General features: G+C 36.0%; 4 protein-coding genes across 9 annotated transcripts; 2 read left to right on the forward strand and 2 right to left on the reverse strand.

Moving 5' to 3' along the window:
* The first annotated feature begins 1,050 nt into the window (after positions 1 to 1,050).
* Positions 1,051 to 4,231, forward strand: LOC18593263 (cellulose synthase-like protein E1). The gene is made up of 8 exons (XM_088808045.1): positions 1,051 to 1,479; positions 1,696 to 2,014; positions 2,093 to 2,233; positions 2,320 to 2,442; positions 2,529 to 2,741; positions 2,852 to 3,079; positions 3,168 to 3,515; positions 3,599 to 4,231. The coding sequence occupies exons 1-8, from the start codon at positions 1,208 to 1,210 to the stop codon at positions 4,157 to 4,159; spliced, it is 2,205 nt and encodes a 734-aa protein (XP_088664171.1). The 5' UTR covers positions 1,051 to 1,207; the 3' UTR covers positions 4,160 to 4,231.
* A 244-nt stretch (positions 4,232 to 4,475) lies between these two features.
* On the forward strand, positions 4,476 to 7,453 carry LOC148761364 (transmembrane emp24 domain-containing protein p24beta2-like). Its single transcript, XM_018125168.2, has 5 exons — positions 4,476 to 4,615; positions 5,203 to 5,412; positions 6,234 to 6,420; positions 6,513 to 6,620; positions 7,142 to 7,453. The coding sequence occupies exons 2-5, from the start codon at positions 5,203 to 5,205 to the stop codon at positions 7,273 to 7,275; spliced, it is 639 nt and encodes a 212-aa protein (XP_017980657.2). The 5' UTR covers positions 4,476 to 4,615; the 3' UTR covers positions 7,276 to 7,453.
* Positions 7,454 to 7,861: 408 nt separating this feature from the next.
* NOI (RPM1-interacting protein 4 (RIN4) family protein) lies at positions 7,862 to 10,669 on the reverse strand. The gene is made up of 3 exons (XM_007020407.3): positions 10,509 to 10,669; positions 8,404 to 8,586; positions 7,862 to 8,223 (listed from the first exon to the last, which is right to left on the reverse strand). The coding sequence occupies exons 1-3, from the start codon at positions 10,512 to 10,514 to the stop codon at positions 8,179 to 8,181; spliced, it is 234 nt and encodes a 77-aa protein (XP_007020469.2). The 5' UTR covers positions 10,515 to 10,669; the 3' UTR covers positions 7,862 to 8,178.
* A 1,094-nt stretch (positions 10,670 to 11,763) lies between these two features.
* Positions 11,764 to 16,968, reverse strand: LOC18593266 (PPR superfamily protein). Of its 6 annotated transcripts, none has more exons than XM_018125241.2 (4): positions 16,792 to 16,968; positions 13,309 to 16,686; positions 13,166 to 13,225; positions 11,764 to 12,782 (listed from the first exon to the last, which is right to left on the reverse strand). In XM_018125241.2, exons 1-2 carry the CDS (start codon positions 16,934 to 16,936, stop codon positions 13,442 to 13,444), a joined length of 3,390 nt encoding a protein of 1,129 aa, XP_017980730.2. In that variant the 5' UTR covers positions 16,937 to 16,968; the 3' UTR covers positions 11,764 to 12,782; positions 13,166 to 13,225; positions 13,309 to 13,441. The 6 variants fall into 6 exon arrangements, with proteins under 6 accessions (XP_017980730.2, XP_088664665.1, XP_088664666.1 ...); XM_088808539.1 differs by having other exon boundaries at positions 13,042 to 13,225; XM_088808540.1 differs by having other exon boundaries at positions 11,764 to 12,569; positions 12,705 to 12,782; positions 13,042 to 16,686.
* Positions 16,969 to 17,843: the final 875 nt, after the last annotated feature.

Here is a 17,843-nt window from a genome sequence, read left to right on the forward strand (position 1 = left end):
ATCATTGTGTAACCAGTGATGCCAAGTTTTAGCACAGAAGACTCAGACATGTCAATTCCAAGTCTATCAAACGGATGTTGACTGATAGTCTCGTTGAAGATCTTCCATTGATGACTGATGAAAGAAAGATTCAAGATGACCTGGAAGAAAAATTACCAAAGCCCTGCTTGGCTAGAGCACTGGAAACTCCCGAGGAACATCCCAATGGAACATCAGGGCATAAGATTAATAGCATGAGTGTCTTTCAGCAACATGTTGCCTCTTTTGACCAAGGTAACAATGGAATTACTTATCCCTGGGAGACTACAGAGATAATATACACAAAGCTAAGCATGGGAGTGATTCAGGAACATATGGCACAGAAGGATAGGTTTGAATTACTAAGATCCAAATTGAGAGTATTGAAAGCTGATCCTTTGGATGTGTGATGGGGTTAGCCCTGCTTGCAATATTTCTTAGTGCGAAAAGTATCTTTCAATTTGGAAAAGTAGTGCCTGTATTAATTACATATCTTTTATTTGGTTTCTTTATTTTGTTTTCATATTGGTCATGCTTTGACTGTTGATCTTTTGAGAATTTTATAAGAGAAAATTATTAGAAAAGAGATAAATTGAAAACAAGAAATGGTTGATGATTTTCACTGCTGCAGTAAGTGTATTTATACATAAATATTGAGAGAATAAGAACAAGAAACAGTTAATCCAAAACTAAGGGGTCAAAGACAGCATAACTTATATAAATAATTGCTGTCTTTGAATAGTTCACAACATGTGATCTTTATTCTAACATAAAAAAATTACTTAAAGATAAAATTTCAAGCCATGTGTTTTGACATATGAGCATCTTTATCTTTGAAATGCTGATGTCATGCTCTGCAACCGAGACTTTAATTTCCATTGTTGACGATTAATGTAAATATAAGGGACAGTTCATAAATTTAATGATGTGACAATTCTAAGTTGATTTTTATTTGTTTGTTTTTCAACGTTACTTTTTGTATCTGACAAGCTGCAAGACAGGATCACTTGGCTTAATGGCTTCTTGATTGAATATATATAAAATTTTGTGGACTTCATAAAAGTACAATGTTTCTTTGTAATCTAGAACTTGCAGAGACCGCTACCTGTTTCATCTTTCTCCCCTTTTTATCACCTCAGCTGTGTGGGAAAGACTAGAAAAGTGTTTAAAGTTTGGGAAAAGGGAAGAGATGAGAAACAGTAAGTATGCTCCTCTATTTGGAACAAGGAGAGAAAAGGGCATGGCCACATATAGGCTCTTTGCGGTTTCGATCTTCATAGGCATATGGTCAATTTGGGCTTATAGAGTGAGTCACATGCCAAGAAAAGGAGAAGATGGGAAATGGATCTGGATTGGTTTGTTCGCATCTGAGTTATGGTTTGGTTTTTACTGGATCCTCAGTGAAGCACACAGGTGGAACCCTTCTTACAGATGCACCTTCAAGGACAGGCTCTTGAAGAGGTTTTCCCTTTGAACTCTTTATCTTGTCTGCATAGGCATCATCACCTAATGAGCTTGTACAAGAGGGTAAAACTGCCTTGTTTGCTTAAGTGCTAGTGGCATATCAGTTAAAGTACTTTTATCAGATAACCATTGATTACTAGGAAAACTTCAAGAATGGAAACGATATGTTGACTTGTTGGATGCCTTAACACGTTATTGTTTTGCTGTATACAGATATGGAAATGACTTGCCTGATGTGGACATATTCGTGTGCACCGCAGACCCTGCCATAGAACCTCCAGTGATGGTGATTAACACTGTTTTATCAGTCATGGCCTATGACTACCCACCGGAGAAGCTCAGCGTGTATCTCTCAGATGATGCTGGTTCAGATATTACCTTCTATGCTCTCTTAGAAGCCTCTCAGTTTGCTAAACATTGGATACCTTATTGCAAAGAATTCGATGTGGAGCCAAGATCTCCAGCAGCATATTTTATCTCGGTTTCTGATACACATGACACCAAGCAGGATAAACCCTTGGCAACTATCAAGGTAATGTTCCTAAATTCTTTTTTGTCCAAGTCCTTTTTTCCTTTTTGTTTTTAAATGTTTCCATTAAAATTCTTGTAGAAATTATATGAAGACATGGAGAACAGAATTGAAACTGCAGCAAAACTAGGCCGACTCTCCAAGGAAATATGCTCAAAACATAGAGGATTTTCTCAGTGGAATTCGTATGCTTCCAGGCGTGACCATGATGCTATTCTTCAAGTATGTTAAGTGTTATATTGATAAGCAGCACTTCAATCACATACAAGCAGTTCACTACTAACTGTCTAAAAATCGAAATTTTACAGATATTGATTGATGGCAATGCCACAGATATTAAAGGAAGTGCATTGCCAACTTTGGTGTATTTGGCTAGGGAGAAGAGACCCCAACATCCCCATAACTTCAAAGCTGGAGCTATGAATGCATTGGTAATCTGGATAAAAATGTTTTCTGACATCTTTTTTATTTTCTTTTAATTTTACCAAAATCTAAGAAGAACTTGGTGAATATACAGATAAGAGTGTCATCGAATATTAGCAATGGGCAGATCATTCTTAATGTAGACTGTGATATGTACTCAAACAATTCACATGCTGTTCTAGATGCTCTATGCTTCTTCTTGGATGAAGAGAAGGGTCAGGAGATTGCTTTCGTGCAGTTTCCGCAGATCTTTGAGAACATTACTAAGAATGACATATATGGTAATTCATTAATAGTAGGCCGTGAGGTAATCATTTATACAGCATATACAAGCAGGGTATTATCCTTTAATCTATTTTTTCTTTCAATGAATTATTATAAGCGTCTGTATCTAAAAACAATGAGGTTGTTCTGAAGGTGGAATTTCATGGTTTGGATGGTTCTGGAGGCCCATTGTACATTGGATCAGGATGCTTTCACAGAAGGGATGCTCTATGTGGAAAGAAATTCAGTGAGGAATGCAAGATTCAACGGAAGGGAGGAAATAACATGATGAGGAGAGAGAAAAGTGCGCTTGAACTAGAAGAAAATTCCAGGTTTCTTGCAAGTTGTACCTATGAAGAGAACACTCAATGGGGAAAAGAGGTCTAATTCCTCTCGCTCTTCCCCTTCTCGTTCTTTCTTATCTTTCAGACACAGACACTAATTCATCGTCAATGCCTAAATGTTGCAGATTGGTTTGAAATACGGGTGTCCGGTTGAAGATGTGATAACAGGATTATCAATCCAATGCCAAGGGTGGCAATCAGTTTACTTCAATCCACCAAGGAATGCCTTCCTTGGTGTTGCACCAACCACGCTACCTCAAACACTAGTGCAGCACAAAAGATGGAGTGAGGGTGACTTCCAGATTTTTCTTTCAAAGTACAATCCTGCTTGGTTCGCCCATGGAAAGATCAGTTTAGGCCTTCAAATGGGGTACTGCTGCTATTTCCTCTGGGCTCCAAACTGCTTGCCTACATTATATTATTCCATTGTTCCTTCTCTTTGTCTCCTTAGAGGCATTTCCTTGTTTCCACAGGTAATTTAACTGTTAACTGACCATATTTTCGACTATTTCCTATCCATCCACCAGCAAACTGAACTTGTTTTCTGTGAATCCAGTGCTCAACTCCCTGGTTTATACCATATGCATATGTCATAGTTTCCAAGTATGCTTATAGTCTCATCGAGTTTCTCTGGTCTGGAGGCACAATCCTTGGCTGGTGGAACAACCAAAGAATGTGGCTGTACAAAAGAACAAGTTCCTATCTCTTTGGCTTCACTGATACCATCTTAAAGTCACTAGGATTTTCTGATACTGCCTTTGTGATCACAGCGAAGGTAGCAGACCAGGATGTTTTAGAACGATATCAAAGGGAGATCATGGAGTTTGGACCCTCCTCTTCTTCTCCAATGTTCACTCTCCTGGCAGCCATTGCATTGCTGAATCTGTTTTCCCTGCTTAGAGTGGTGCAGAAGCTGGCCTTGAACAAGGATTCAATAAGCCAATGCCAGGCAATGGCCCTGCAAATCCTTCTGTGTAGCCTTTTGGTTCTGATCAACTTGCCATTGTACCAAGGTCTTTTCCTAAGGAAGGATAAGGGCAAGATCCCAAGCTCCATAGCTGTTAAATCAGTGGTGTTGGCTCTCTCTGCCATTACCTGCTTCACATTCATGTATTGATATTTCACTATATAAATACATTTTTGGGTTGTTTTTTATATATTAATAATAAGGGTTGCATCTTTATTTTGATTTCTTTAATTTAAAAAATTAAATTTTAATATAAAATACATCAAAATTAAAATTTTTATCTTAATTTTAATAAAAAATAAAAAAATAAAAAAATCCAGAAAAAAAAAAGGAATTTGAGAGAAGTAAATTAGCTATGGAAAAAATTGGTTTTAGGAAGTAAAAAAAGACAATTGCGCCACGTGGGATAAGCAAAAGCTCTTACTCTGTACATGAGATACAGGTGATTATAACCCTGTTTAGGACAACATCGTTAGACTTCAAAGTGCCCAAAGTGCTCGAAAGTTGTTTCCTTTGTGTCTGTCTGTGTTTCTCAAAACCCTTCCAAAGATCTAATCTTTACATTCTTTTTCAACTCTTCAAAGAAGAAAAAAAAAACCCAAAAAGGTAAATTTTATCTTTTTTTTTTAAATAATCTTTACAATACCAAGTTATCATAATTCAATCACCTCAGTTTCTTCCTTTAAAATCTTAGTCCTTTTGGTTGACTTTTCATAGTTTTGATCTTGTTTTTTGAATTATTTTCCTTTAATTTTACTTCCTTTTCTGAGACACCAAACAGATCATTCAATTGTATGTCTGTTGCTTTCTTCTTTTGTTTTTGCCTCAATAATTGTGGGTTTTGCTTGGAAAATCTGTTGGGTCAAAAAGTTTTCATCTTTCTTTTCTTCTTTTTAATGCTTTTGGGTGGGAAAAAAATTATGGGTTTCATCAATTATCATGAAATTTGAAGGAAAAAATTGGTGGAAAATTGGGGAAATTATATAAGAAAAGCCTGTTACTACTATTTATGGTTTATTATTAACTCACGAATTCTTTTTGCCTTAGGTTTTGATAAAGTATTAGTCTGTTAGTATTTGATTTTGCATAGTTTTTGATGTTTATGCAATCAAATTAATGCAAATTTACGATGTTAGTTTTATGTTTTTATCATGTTTTATAAGTTGGAGACATTGACTTTTGTAATTTTGCAGATGAAAATGGGATTCATTGAATTTGTTGCTGCTATATTGCTGGCATTCTTGTGTTGTCCAAATGCAGTGTTTGGGATTAGATTCGTGATCGACAGGGAAGAATGCCTCTCTCATAATGTTAAGTACGAAGGGGATACGATTCATGTGTCATTCGTTGTCATTAAGACTGATTCAACTTGGCATTCTAGTGATGAGGGTGTTGATCTTGTGGTAAGCTTTTTAGTTCTTCATAACAGCTAATCTGATTGTGTCATTGCCTGTCATGTACTTATGTTTCGATTGGTAAAATTTGTAGTTCTGTTATTGCAATGTTAAGATTTCTTACTTTAGGCATTGTTAAGATCGCAAACTGTGGATGTATAGCGTTTGAGAACAGGTGATCTGGTGAATCTAAATCAGATCTGTCTCCCCTTTTACTCATAGTGATTGACAGCACCCTCTACCGCCAATGCTTCCTCTGAATGTCCAAGAATCCATTTTCAGATTCTGTACTGAAAACGTATTTCGGTTTACTTTCTAGTCCAACAACTGTTCTCTTGTTATGGGTAATATCAGTATATTTTTCAAGTTGGTAGCCTGGACTAGAAGGTGGAAACAGATTCCAAATTTCCAACTTTGAGATACCTATAGGCTGCAAAGGCAATTAGGGGTTGTTGCTTTTGTTTCTCCTAATTTCCGTGGTGCTATAGGTGGTAATATTCTTTTTCTGATTTGAATAAGTTGGATGCTGAAAATGGGGTCATATAAATTTAGCACTTGCAAGCTCTTTCAAGTAAAATGATGAGATCAAAATAAAGTTTTTCATTTTTTTTTTCTTATAACTGGGAACTCAATGTCACAAAGGCTTTAACCCATAGGAAACTGAAATTGACTGCTCACATGCTAGAGGAATGACAAGCAAACTAGAATGTTGGAAGGTTGTTTATGTCCTGTATCAGGTTGTTTGCAGTTAGTTTGTTTTTGTAGTTTGCTTTGTTTTTCTTTCCCCTGTAAAGGTGGCAATTGAGCTTGCGACTTGTTGCAATTGTCAGGTGAAGGGACCTACCGGTGATCAGATTCAAGATTATCGTGACAAGATAAGTGAGAAATTTGAGTTTGTTGCTCATCAAAAAGGAGTACATCGTTTCTGCTTCAGTAATAAATCTCCTTACTATGAAACGGTCGACTTTGATGTACACGAAAGTCATTTTACATACTATGATCAGCACGCAAAAGATGGTAAGCCATGTTTTACGTGCTTTTTGCCTTTCTTTTCCCCTGCTAAACCTCTAATAAAGTGTGCTGATTGCTGTTCTCGTGCTTATCTGCAGAGCATTTTAACCCTTTGTTAGAACAAATATCTAAGTTAGAGGAAGCTCTTTATAACATTCAGTTCGAACAGCACTGGTTAGAGGCTCAGACAGAACGGCAGGCAATAGGTATATTTACCTTAAAATTTTTTATTTTTAATTAAGGCAGTTCTGCCTGATGTTCTATCATTGATGCCTTCAGAACTTATCTGTTTCTGTTGAGAAAGTTGCTAGATTTTGCTATGCATTACAATAAAGCATCGCTTTAAGTCTTAAAACTCATTATCATTTAGGTTGCTATACTATGTTTCTTTGAGCTTTTAAATTGTGTACTAGGAAATTTTTTCACTATATGTTGGTCACTCAGCAGCTGCAGAGTTTGTTTCATGGGTTTCTATCACCGAACCTATGCTATGTATTTTAGAGCAGTCACACTTTTTATCAGTGAACCTAAGCTTGTTAAACCCGGTGAGGATGAAATATAATAAGGTGTAATTAAGTGTCTTTTTGGAATATTGGAGCTAATATCTATATTACATCAAATAAAAACCTGTAGCGTAAGCATTGCACAAATCTCTCTCTGTCTCACATGAATCCTTTGCAGTTGACTACTTTTTCGTCTAATCATTCTCTCTCGACTTGAAATGCAGTAAATGAAGCTATGAGTAAAAGAGCTGTTCACAAGGCCATTTATGAATCTGCAGCACTAATTGGAGCGAGTGTTCTGCAAGTTTACCTGCTCCGACGCCTTTTTGAACGGAAGCTTGGGATGTCCCGGGTTTAGTTTAAGCACCGCAATGCAATGTTTTATTAGCTATAGGATCATGCAGACTGTTGTAATCTGAGGCATTTGATACACATGTACAGAATCCATGAATTCGGATACGGTTTTTGCTTATGGTCGAGCCTTTTAGATTTGCTATGGTTGAGCTTTAGATCAATAAAGCATGAGTTTCAAGTTATTTCTGCTTTAAATTTTTTGCATGGTTGAGCCTCTTAGATTTGCTATGGTTGAGCTTTAGATCAATAAAGCATGAGTTTAAAGTTATTTCTGCTTTAAATTTTTTGCATGGTTTCACACGACATGAGTGATGTTCCTCAGCCACTATCTGCAAACATGCTTTTGTCTGGAAATTGTTAGTGCTGAAAAGGAAATACATTCATTTTCGAACTACTCAGAAAATGGCACATCTACAATCTGCAATTCTAGAGAGCTACAATGGTAGGATTTTCATGACCATATAACACGTTCTGCTACCTGCAAGCTATTTACTGCCACTGAAATATTTAGAAGGAATGGCATGCAAAACAGAGTTCTATTGTTGTCTCCAATTAAAAGAAAGAAAGAGCAGTGAAAGAGAAAGACAACCTTTTCACAAACACGCCAATCACTTGTATAACATGAAGAAAGAATATGTCACACCAAAGCTCTACAGCTTATAACACAGAGAAGGCAAAGACAAGAAGAAATAACTCAGCTTCTAATAATAACCCACCAAATCAGTACATATAGATACAGTAAGTGTTTGTCTTCTATGCTCTTTCGTCCCACCAGAATTAAATTTTACACCACAAAAAAAACAAATTCCAGAAGGGCTTATCACTGCCCTATAGATCCATTCTTGTTTAGAAATATATGGTGGGGTTTGAACATACTTGTGGAAGCTCTTATACAGGCAGGATTTCATCAAGATTCCGCAGCTGGGGCTTGAATGCAGCAAAACCATTTTTTCTGTGGAACAGCACAACATCAAGAGAGAAATCTAAAACATCTACAGTTTATAACAATAATAAGAATATGGAAATGGTGCCACATTCAAGCAAACTGCTTTTCACCATCAGGCAAGTATCACCACTGCCCTAACATATGCATCCAGATGCCAAGAACAAGAAGTCATTACAGATTACTTACAGGCTGGGGTTTGCCAGGATCCACTCCAGACTTAACATGAGTATCAGACTTTGCTGGAGACTCAGGTTTGCCACCTGTTTTCTTCTCATCCCTTGCCTTGTTAAAGATCACAGTAAATCCCTCAGCAGATGCAGGATCATTGACATCCCATTCACCAAATTTTGGCAATGGTCGACCCTTGTCCTGTTGGGCAAAAGAAAAGTAAAAGGTTCCACTTCAAGACCCTCATAACCAAAGAAGCCATACCGATAAATACCAAGCTCAATATCAACAATTTTTTCACATTCAATAAGCAAGGAATGGTATGACAACAGAACAATTACACCAATAAATTGTTAGTTTGCTGGTTCTTTGGGGAGAAAGGAATTGATAAACCACTATTCATTCAATCCAACCTCTAAATGCCAGTCAAGATGCTGCATGACAGCTGCAGAGCTACCAGATGCCATATGGCTCTTACATAAGTTCAGCTCAACTTATAACAAAGTAAATTCTATTTAACAACTGCAAATCTTGCTGGCATGCTTTGGAATATTGAAGAACAAACAAATGTGACCTGCGACCTGATTCTTTGTGCAATGGGGTAAAAAGACACATTGCAATCTGAATTATTACAACTCATTTATGGGCCTAAATAGACAGTGTAGTTTAAATTAACCAAACACTGGTTATTGGTCACTTACAGAAAGCTCCAAAAAACCTGGTCTAAGACCAAAAAAATTCGCTGTGATCATTATTTATTTCAATAGCATATGTCCAACAAAACAATCAAAAATGGTTCATGAAATAACTGTTCTAAACAACTATATAAGCATTGACTTGTAACAACTTTTATTCAAGGGAGATTTTAGGTAGGTAGAACAGTGAAAGCAAGCCATGCCTAGATAGCAACAATACAATCAATTATACAGTTAAAGCACACAATGTGCAATAATTGAGAAGAAATCACAATGAACATTCAAGGGAGATAGAATGACCACATAAAAGCATATGACATCATTATAAAAACACAACCAGATAACTTGAAACGATCACATTCTTGGAAAGATACAGTGAAAAGTTTAACTTATCTTGAAACAAGATAAAAAGGAATCTGCCGAAAAGTCGAACTTGAAATGACGTAAACTAACAATCAATATAATATCAAGTTATGAATATCCAAGCATAAATTAGTCACATCTTTGAAAATAAACATTGCTATAGATCCCATAAAGAACATTAACAACTTAGTGTTGGTCCATTGAATATGAACAGATTAATAGAAAAGATTTGTCTACTTCAGAATATGAACAAATTTATAGGATTATGACATCCATGATCAAGCTGCCATTCAGGGAACTCAATTAGAATATCAAATACTACACAAGCAACAATACGTGCCCGCTAAACACTCTCAACAAAAGCTAATTTTCTTCACTGAGCAAACTTCAATCTCTTGACTTTTGATATGTATAGAACTTTACCACAATCCTCCATTTTCACTCCTTACTTACCAGCTTCATACTTAATCAGAAACTACATTTTCCACACAAAACTAATGGTACATTAATTGAACTTGATTCCTATTAACACCAAGATTATTAAAACATGTCAAAACAATTCATTCACCCATTTGCTAATGCATCCCATTTTCATTCAATATAAATCTAACTTCCAAACTTCAAATAGACTAAATCACCTCGAAAAATATCAAATTTCCAGCCATAAATCATATTACTACACAAGCAAATCACTCAAACGATACACAATTCATCAGCTAAACAAAACAAAAAGCGCAAAACCAGCTTCCAAAACAACTCATCAAGAAAACAGAAATAAAATAATCAAAAGGTAAATTTCCAATCATGAAAATCAAAACTTGCCCAAATTTTAAGCAAAAAAAGAGAACTTTGATCAGCAACAAAATCAAAGCTTGATTTTTCTCTTAAAAAATGGAAAATACAATGAAACCCAGAATCAAAAACCCAAAAACATATGAATCAAAGCAATCCCGAGCTCAAATCCATCAAAAACAAAATAAATCAAATCAAACAACAAAAATTAAACCTTTTTAAACCAAATTTTAACAGAAATGAACAGAATAAAACCCCAAAATGATTACATACCGACATGAATTCTTAGAGAGAAACTTTTCTCGTTAAGATAGAGGAGAGAAGGGGCTTTAGAGAGAGAAAAAAATGAGAGCTTTTAGAGAGAGAAAGAAGGAAGTGAAGAATTTTGGGAGAAAAAAATGTGAACAGAAAAGAGAAGGAAAAAAAAATTTTGGATGTAGGGATAAACGGCGTTAGTTTTGACGGTTAACGGAAAGGGGGTGGTGAGAGAAGAGGGGGAGGGGGAAGTGAACCGAGCCGTTAGTATAACGTAGGTGATGACGTGGAAGGGAGGCACAAATAACGGGAACGGCTAGATGAGCTGGCAAACGGCGTGGTGACTGATGTTGGGTTACACGGAGGCAAAGAGGACAAGTGATTTTCTGGCACTGTTTATAAATTGGGGAATTTTGAGGATTAATTTAATTAAATTCCTTTTTTTTAACTTTTTTTAATAATTCCCTAATTTCGATTAATTAACAATACATAATAAATAAAAAAATAAATATGCATTCCCGAATTATTTTTTTTGATTTAAGACATAAATTCGAAAACCTTTTTGTTTTTATTTTTTATAATTAATTTTCAAAACATTTTTCTTTTCCTCCCGTCTTTAAATATTTGTCCACATTCAATTTTCACGAAAATTATTATAAAAACTTTGATTTTGATTTTTTTTATAATATAAATATTAAAAGTAAGAATATTATGCTCGAAAAAAAAAAAAAACAACCCCATTTAGATATAATTAAAAAAACATAAATAAAGAAAAAAACGGACGGATGAGATATTATTTTATTTTTTATTTTTATTTCATTGCGTCGAGAAAGCGATTGAACTAAATATCGAGTAAATTAAAATAAATGTAGAATCTGAGTTGGGATGGTAGTGATATTGGTATGAGGAGTATAAGTTGATAAAGTCATAAAACTATATAAAAAGATGCTCATTATAGCAATGGAAATATTGTTTAATTCTTGGTATGAGATACAATAAGATTCTCTCTTTAATTATTATTTTTTTTTCAGATTTTTATTTTATTTTGTTTTATTTTTTTGGTGGGGGGATGGTAACGCCAAAACAACAAAAGGCAAGAAAAAAGGGGGTAAGAAAAGACAGCATGATGAATTGTGGGCATCCAATAAAAAACATAAACTAAGCTACAAAGATGGCAGACAAATGACAGAACAAGTTGTTGTTGGGATCTAAGGTTTTGTTTTCATTCTTTGGCACCTTGTTCCTGGTGGTATTGCAACTATGTGTTCCTGTCTTTCTTCTCTTTGCAGCATCATCTTCTTACCATCAACACACATTCAGATGCAATGGCAGACACCAACATGACATGTTCATGATGATTCAATGATGGCAGTTAATATAAGTCTCCTCATTTTGCAGGTTTGGAAAAACCAGTCATGGAGAGGGAGGGTGTTGTCTCAGATGCGGAGATGTCTATCGATAATACCATTTTCGAAGAATATGAGGGCGGTTCAAGAAAACTACATATATTACAGCAAACAATAAACTATTACAAAGTCAATTACAGTGGAGCATATCCTTGTTCATGCTGCTAGATTCTGTCTGCCATGCCAAGAGCAGTACACAACATTTTTGTAACATGTGAAATCTAAAGAAAAGGTACCCCAATCAACAAAATTTACCAACAGAACTCACCAAGCGTGGATTGATTAGGCTCACTAAACGAGCAGCTTCATCACGCATTGAGGGAGCTGTTTTTTTGCCCCCCACCATCTTTATTGGGCTGCTAGCCATAAGGAATCCTTGTTCTCCCGAGAAATCATGACAGAGCATTGTGTTGATGAAGAAAGATTTCCAAGGGTAAGAAACATATAGATGAGGTTTTAGTATACGCTTCCACTTACGACACCTTGATTTGCGGGAGTACTCGCTAGAAGTTCATGATCTTCCCAAGGCGTATGCAGCACGTGACGAGCTGTGAAGTTTTACCTTTTCCATGGATACAGCAAGGATGCAGTTCTGGCTTCTAAATATGTTCCCAGCACTCTTCTTGATGAGGAACAAAGCTAAATCAATAAACTCTATTTGATTGGTTAGGTCCTGAATGACCAAGACAAAAAACAAGGGGTGCATCTCCAGAAATCAGATGGCAGAACAATCCGAAAAAAGGAATTTTTCTTTTTAAAATATTTTTAAATGGGAAAATTTAACTCATGTCTGTACAGCTTGAGGCACCTTGAGACAAATCGCTACCAGCTGCTGAAAATTTGTTCTTTGCCTCTTTTACAGTGGTCCGTGCCCCGTACCCTTTACCTGGTGGCCAGAACAAGTGAAAGGATAATTAGGAAAGAGTTAAAGCTTTGAAGTTAGCTTTGACAAGCCATTTTTTATATATAAAGTCATATTAATCATTTCCTTATAAAATTTGCTTAGACTGGCGGCCAGAACTACACAGGTTAGAAAACAATAAATCATCAAAATAACTGAAAGAAGAAACACTAGATGACTCATACAAACATTAAGGGGGAAGAGAGAGAGAGAGAGAGAGAGGAGAAGAGCAGAAGAGGCTTACACACAGTTACACAACAACTCATGTTGGCAATACTAGGAATGACTTAAAATTGTAAGTCTTTTATATGATGTATCTCCATAGGTTGCAGTCCTATTTTGACACATAGAAGTAAATCGCTATCTACCTCTGAAAACCATGCTTTGTGGTTCCATGATATCCAAAAAGGAAGGAAAATGAATTGGACCTGAGAAAGCAGAAAACGGCTACATTGAATGCAATGGAAAAATAGTCCATAGAGGAACCAAAGGATAGAGACTTGACACAAACCAAGTCAGAGTGTCATGACTGGTTTGAGTAGTAAGAGTTCCATTTGACATTCATCAGTAAGCAGACCTCCAGAAAAAAGGGTCCAGATTTTTGTCACCACCACATTGCATTGCATTCCTAATTTTTTTCAATACTATTTTCTCTTATTCTGCTGCAAGTACTTCAACCTTTTCATGGCAATCATCAATGCCTTGTGAATCTGCTCAGTACTTCCATCCCAATCACAAGAAATGATTCCCCTCCCCTTTAAGTCCTTCAAAAGCACATCACTGGCAAAAGGGCTACTCCACTCAGTGAGAAGGGCATTAACTAGAACAGTATAAGTAGTGGCATTGGGCCACAGACGATATTGCTTCATCTCTTGATAATGTTTGAAAGCAGCAGCTACATCCCCATCAGCACAAAGGCCTGAAATGATGACATTGTAAGCAACAACATCAAGCTTCAGACCACAAAGTTCCATTTTATTCCTTAACTTTAGAGCCTCTGCAATTTTACTTCCTTTGCAGAACATGTGCATAACTGTTGTAAATGTAGCAACAGTCGGAACAAGTCGCATCCGGAGCATGTTATCGAGAACCAACATTGCTTCTTCAACCTTCCCACATAGGGCGAGTCCTCGTACGATAGCACTCTCAGCAACATCACAAGAAGTGATATCAAGTGATGCCATTTCATCCTTCAGATCGAAAGCTGTTCTCATATTCCCAACTCTACACATAGCATTAATCAATGTAATATATTGTTTACCCTTGGGAAGGAAGCCGTTCTGAGCCAATTCGTGCAAAATAATACGAGATTCTTGGAGAGCAAGATTTCTGTTGAGCACATTAATGATAGCATTATAGGTCTCTATGTCAGGAATTATTCCCAAAAAGTTCATAATATTAACCAGATTAAAGGCCTTTCCTGTCTCACCACTTTCAGAGCACTTGCTGATAAGCATGTTAAATGTAAATCGATCAACTTCAATCCCTCTAGATATCATCGTTTTCAAGATTTCAATACCTACATCCAACATGCCTGACTTGCAAAATCCAAGAATGAGACAATGGGATGTTAATCTATCAGGCAAAAGGCCACTACTGATCATGAGTTTAAAAAGAACAGAGCACATCTGTATATCTTTTTTCTTAGAATATCCGTGCAAAAGAATATTATATGTAGGCAAACTGGGGCATAAACCTTTGCTTCTCATATTGGAAAACAGATTATTTGCCTTCCCCATTTTTCCCATCCTTGATGTTCCATCTATAGCAACATTAAGAGCAAGAACATCAAGATATGGGCCCTTCTGCTCCATCTCTTCATAAAAATAAAAAGCAGCCCTTGATTGGCCAGCCTTGAAAAGACCATCAACTAAACAGGTGTATGTAACCAGATTTGGGGAAAAAGCTCCTTTCTCCATCAGTTTCCCCAAAAATAGAAGGGCAGCAGCAATTTTTCCCTTTCTACATAACCCATTGATAAGGCTGGTATACGTGTAATTATCAGGAAGAATACCATACTGAACCATCTCATCAAAAAGAACCACTGACTCCCACATAGTCCCTGATTTGCAGGACTCGGCAAGTATAGTGTTGTAGACAACATTATCCACAGCAGAAGGAATGTAGTGCAGCTTGCTCAAAAATTTCTTTGCCTCTACCAGATTTCCACTCTTGCATAGTCCTTTAAGTAGGCTGCCATATGTGAAAAAACTGGGACTATTACCTAATACAACCATCTCATCAAACAAAGAAAATGCTTTCAGCCCATCACCCAAATTTCCATAGCCGCTTATAACACAATCAAATGTAATGGAGTTAGGGTTAGGACCAATCCTACTCATGTGACGCATGAAATCCTCAGCCTCTCTTGCTTTTCCATCTCTACAAAGAGAAGCAACCAAAATGTTACAAGTAAAATGATCAGCAGCATGGCCACTGCAATTCATAATTCTGTAAATTTTCAATGCTTCTGTGATGTGTCGCATCTTACAAAATTTGTAGATTAATGTGGAGTAAATGACATTGTTAGGTGTAAATCCAGCTCTAAACATTTTACATATAACTTCCTTCCCATTTTTTATCTTTCCAGCCCCATAAAATCCATTTATAAGCACAGAAAATGTGATAATATCAGGAGCCACACCCTCCTCGAACATCTTATGAAGCATCTGTATAGCTTCATTCAAAAACCCGTTTTTGCATAGTCCATCAATCATCTCAGTGTACAGTATGCAACTGAAACCCATCCCATTTGTCCTCATTCTCTCAAAAATTCTTCTTGCTAAGTCAAATTTGGCATGCTTGCACAACCCAATTAAAAGGGCTCCATAACTGACTTCATTAGGTTGAGATCCCACTTGTTCCATCATATCTATGAGTCTTAAAGCTTCTTCAAAATTACCCTCATGAGAATGCCCTTCAATCAAAGCATTGTAAGTAGCAAGATTTGGCGAAAGATTAAAATTTGACATCTCATCAAAAACACAAGTAGCAATTCCAATCTTTCCCTCCTTGACAAACCCGTTAATAAGAGTGTTATAGGTAACTTCATTGGGAGATATGCTTCTCTTTCTTATCTTTTTTAACAGTAAGTAAGCTTTTGCACTTCTGTTGTTTCTACACAAATCGTCAATAAGCATATTATATGTACAAACATCTGCTTCAATACCCTTGGACTGCATCTGGTCAATCAGCTCAAAGGCTAATTTATATCTCCCCTTCTTGCAAAACCAATTGAGCAAAGTATTGTAAGTAACTATAGTTGGAACATAACCATTGTCTTCCATCTTTCTCAACAAATAACCGGCTTTCTTAAGCTTCCCTTCGACACACAAAACATTGATCAATATATTAAAAGTAGCAGTATTAGGACAAATCCTCCAGCCAAGCATTTCCTTGAAAAATGACCAAACCGACCCAACTCTTCTATCTTTCACCATGGAACCTAACATCATATTACAAGTATAAACTGATGGCTTAAATTTTCGAGAACACATCAAATTAAAAGTCTCCAAAGCATCATCGATCATTCCATTTCTCAAATAAACCCTTATTAATAAATCGAAAACTGAAGGGTTTGAATTGCAAAGAGGGTATGTATCCATCAAAGCACCAAAAACAGACCTTGGGCCAACACCCATCTTACATAACTGCCCCAACTTCGATTTAGCATAGTCATACATTCTAGCTCTAACAAGCACATGAGTAGTTATTGAAAACATATGAGTAAGATGATTGAGTTCCAAACCAGGTTGCTTGACAACAAAGTTGAGAAATTTCAAAGCTAGCCTTCCATGAACTTGCCTCAAAGAAGCTAACTTGTAATCCATGTGGTTCAAGGACTCCCAACGGTCTATGGTTAAAATTGTATATATGCTCTTCTCCAATTCTACATCCAAAAAGGGTTCAAAAAAACTTTATCGTAAGAAACATATGTTCATACAAAAATTGCTCAAAACTTCAGCATAAAACACAAAAAGTTGAGAAGAGTTACCAGAGAATTGTGCTTGGTTTTTGCTTGTATCATCTAGTCTTGAGCCTTTTGAGGAAAAATGAAAGGAACCCAGAAGAGGAAAAGGTCTGAACTTTGAGAATTCATGGTGGACTCGAGAGAGTGGTTTGGCTGTGGAACAAGACATGAGTGAAACTGTAACTCTTCCTCGGACCTCAGTTGTGTTTGAGCGTGAGTGAAACTGAATTTTTGTCTTGTTGTTTCATTTACTTTCAAAATTTGGGCCTGGCTCCGTTATCTTAGCCCATAATGTTATGATTTTGGGCCACTTTTGGGGTACTTTTGGGCCACTTTAGGGCTTTATTGGGCCAGCTTGTGGCCATTCTGATTTTTTTACCTTATAAATTTACTTTTATGATTTTTTATATTTTTTTTCATATTAAAAAATCGAGTATTTATATTATAAAAAATCTAAATTTTAATATAAAAATACATTAAAATCGAAAATTTTATCTTAATTTCTGTAAAATTCATATATATTAAACTTGCATCTTTCAAAATTTTTCAATATTAATAAAATCATCGAAATAAAAATCAAATCAAATTGAATTAAATGAAAGAGAATTTCGATTGAATTATGATTGTTTTAATTTTCTAACACTTTTCCTTCTATGAAACTTCTTTGGCCTTGTACTAAGTAGCAACTAGTAAGGCAATGAAAACAACAAGACACAATTAATTCTCTCTAACAAGTCAAACTAATGAATCCACTTGTAAGAGAAAGGAGAAGGAAATTGACTAGAAAGAGAAGGAATAAGGAAAAGAATTAGGAAGACAAGGGAGTCAAGGTGGGAGACAAAATGTGAAAAGAGAAAGAAGAAAATTGGAGATGGAGGAAGGGTTTTCCAGGAAACAAAGAGAGGGAGGAAAAATAGAATGTGTGGAAGACAAACTCAAGTTCCTTAGAGCTTAATTAAGGTGGTGGTCTGGTCTGGTCTGGTCCTGTTAATCTACGACGTAATTGTAATTGGTTTTAGACTTGATTTCATGACATTAATATGATATCATAATAATCGGTGTTCTCGTTTATTAAT

Source organism: Theobroma cacao, chromosome 7, assembly GCF_053813885.1.
Source record: "Theobroma cacao isolate CCN51 chromosome 7, ASM5381388v1, whole genome shotgun sequence".
NCBI classification, from domain to species: domain Eukaryota; kingdom Viridiplantae; phylum Streptophyta; class Magnoliopsida; order Malvales; family Malvaceae; genus Theobroma; species Theobroma cacao.

What these genes read in the sequence shown, in the direction of transcription:
- LOC18593263 (XM_088808045.1), top strand. Translation starts at nt 1,208, where the DNA reads ATGAGAAACAGTAAGTATGCTCCTCTATTTGGAACAAGGAGAGAAAAG. An exon ending in CTGGAGCTATGAATGCATTG is followed by an intron (nt 2,443 to 2,528) that starts GTAATCTGGATA and finishes GTGAATATACAG; the next exon opens with ATAAGAGTGTCATCGAATAT. An exon ending in ACACTCAATGGGGAAAAGAG is followed by an intron (nt 3,080 to 3,167) that starts GTCTAATTCCTC and finishes TAAATGTTGCAG; the next exon opens with ATTGGTTTGAAATACGGGTG.
- LOC148761364 (XM_018125168.2), top strand. Translation starts at nt 5,203, where the DNA reads ATGAAAATGGGATTCATTGAATTTGTTGCTGCTATATTGCTGGCATTC. An exon ending in TGATCAGCACGCAAAAGATG is followed by an intron (nt 6,421 to 6,512) that starts GTAAGCCATGTT and finishes GCTTATCTGCAG; the next exon opens with AGCATTTTAACCCTTTGTTA. An exon ending in GACAGAACGGCAGGCAATAG is followed by an intron (nt 6,621 to 7,141) that starts GTATATTTACCT and finishes CTTGAAATGCAG; the next exon opens with TAAATGAAGCTATGAGTAAA.
- NOI (XM_007020407.3), bottom strand. An exon ending in ATCCTGGCAAACCCCAGCCT is followed by an intron (nt 8,224 to 8,403) that starts GTAAGTAATCTG and finishes GCTGTTCCACAG; the next exon opens with AAAAAATGGTTTTGCTGCAT.
- LOC18593266 (XM_018125241.2), bottom strand. Translation starts at nt 16,936, where the DNA reads ATGTCTTGTTCCACAGCCAAACCACTCTCTCGAGTCCACCATGAATTC. An exon ending in AAACCAAGCACAATTCTCTG is followed by an intron (nt 16,687 to 16,791) that starts GTAACTCTTCTC and finishes TTTTGGATGTAG; the next exon opens with AATTGGAGAAGAGCATATAT.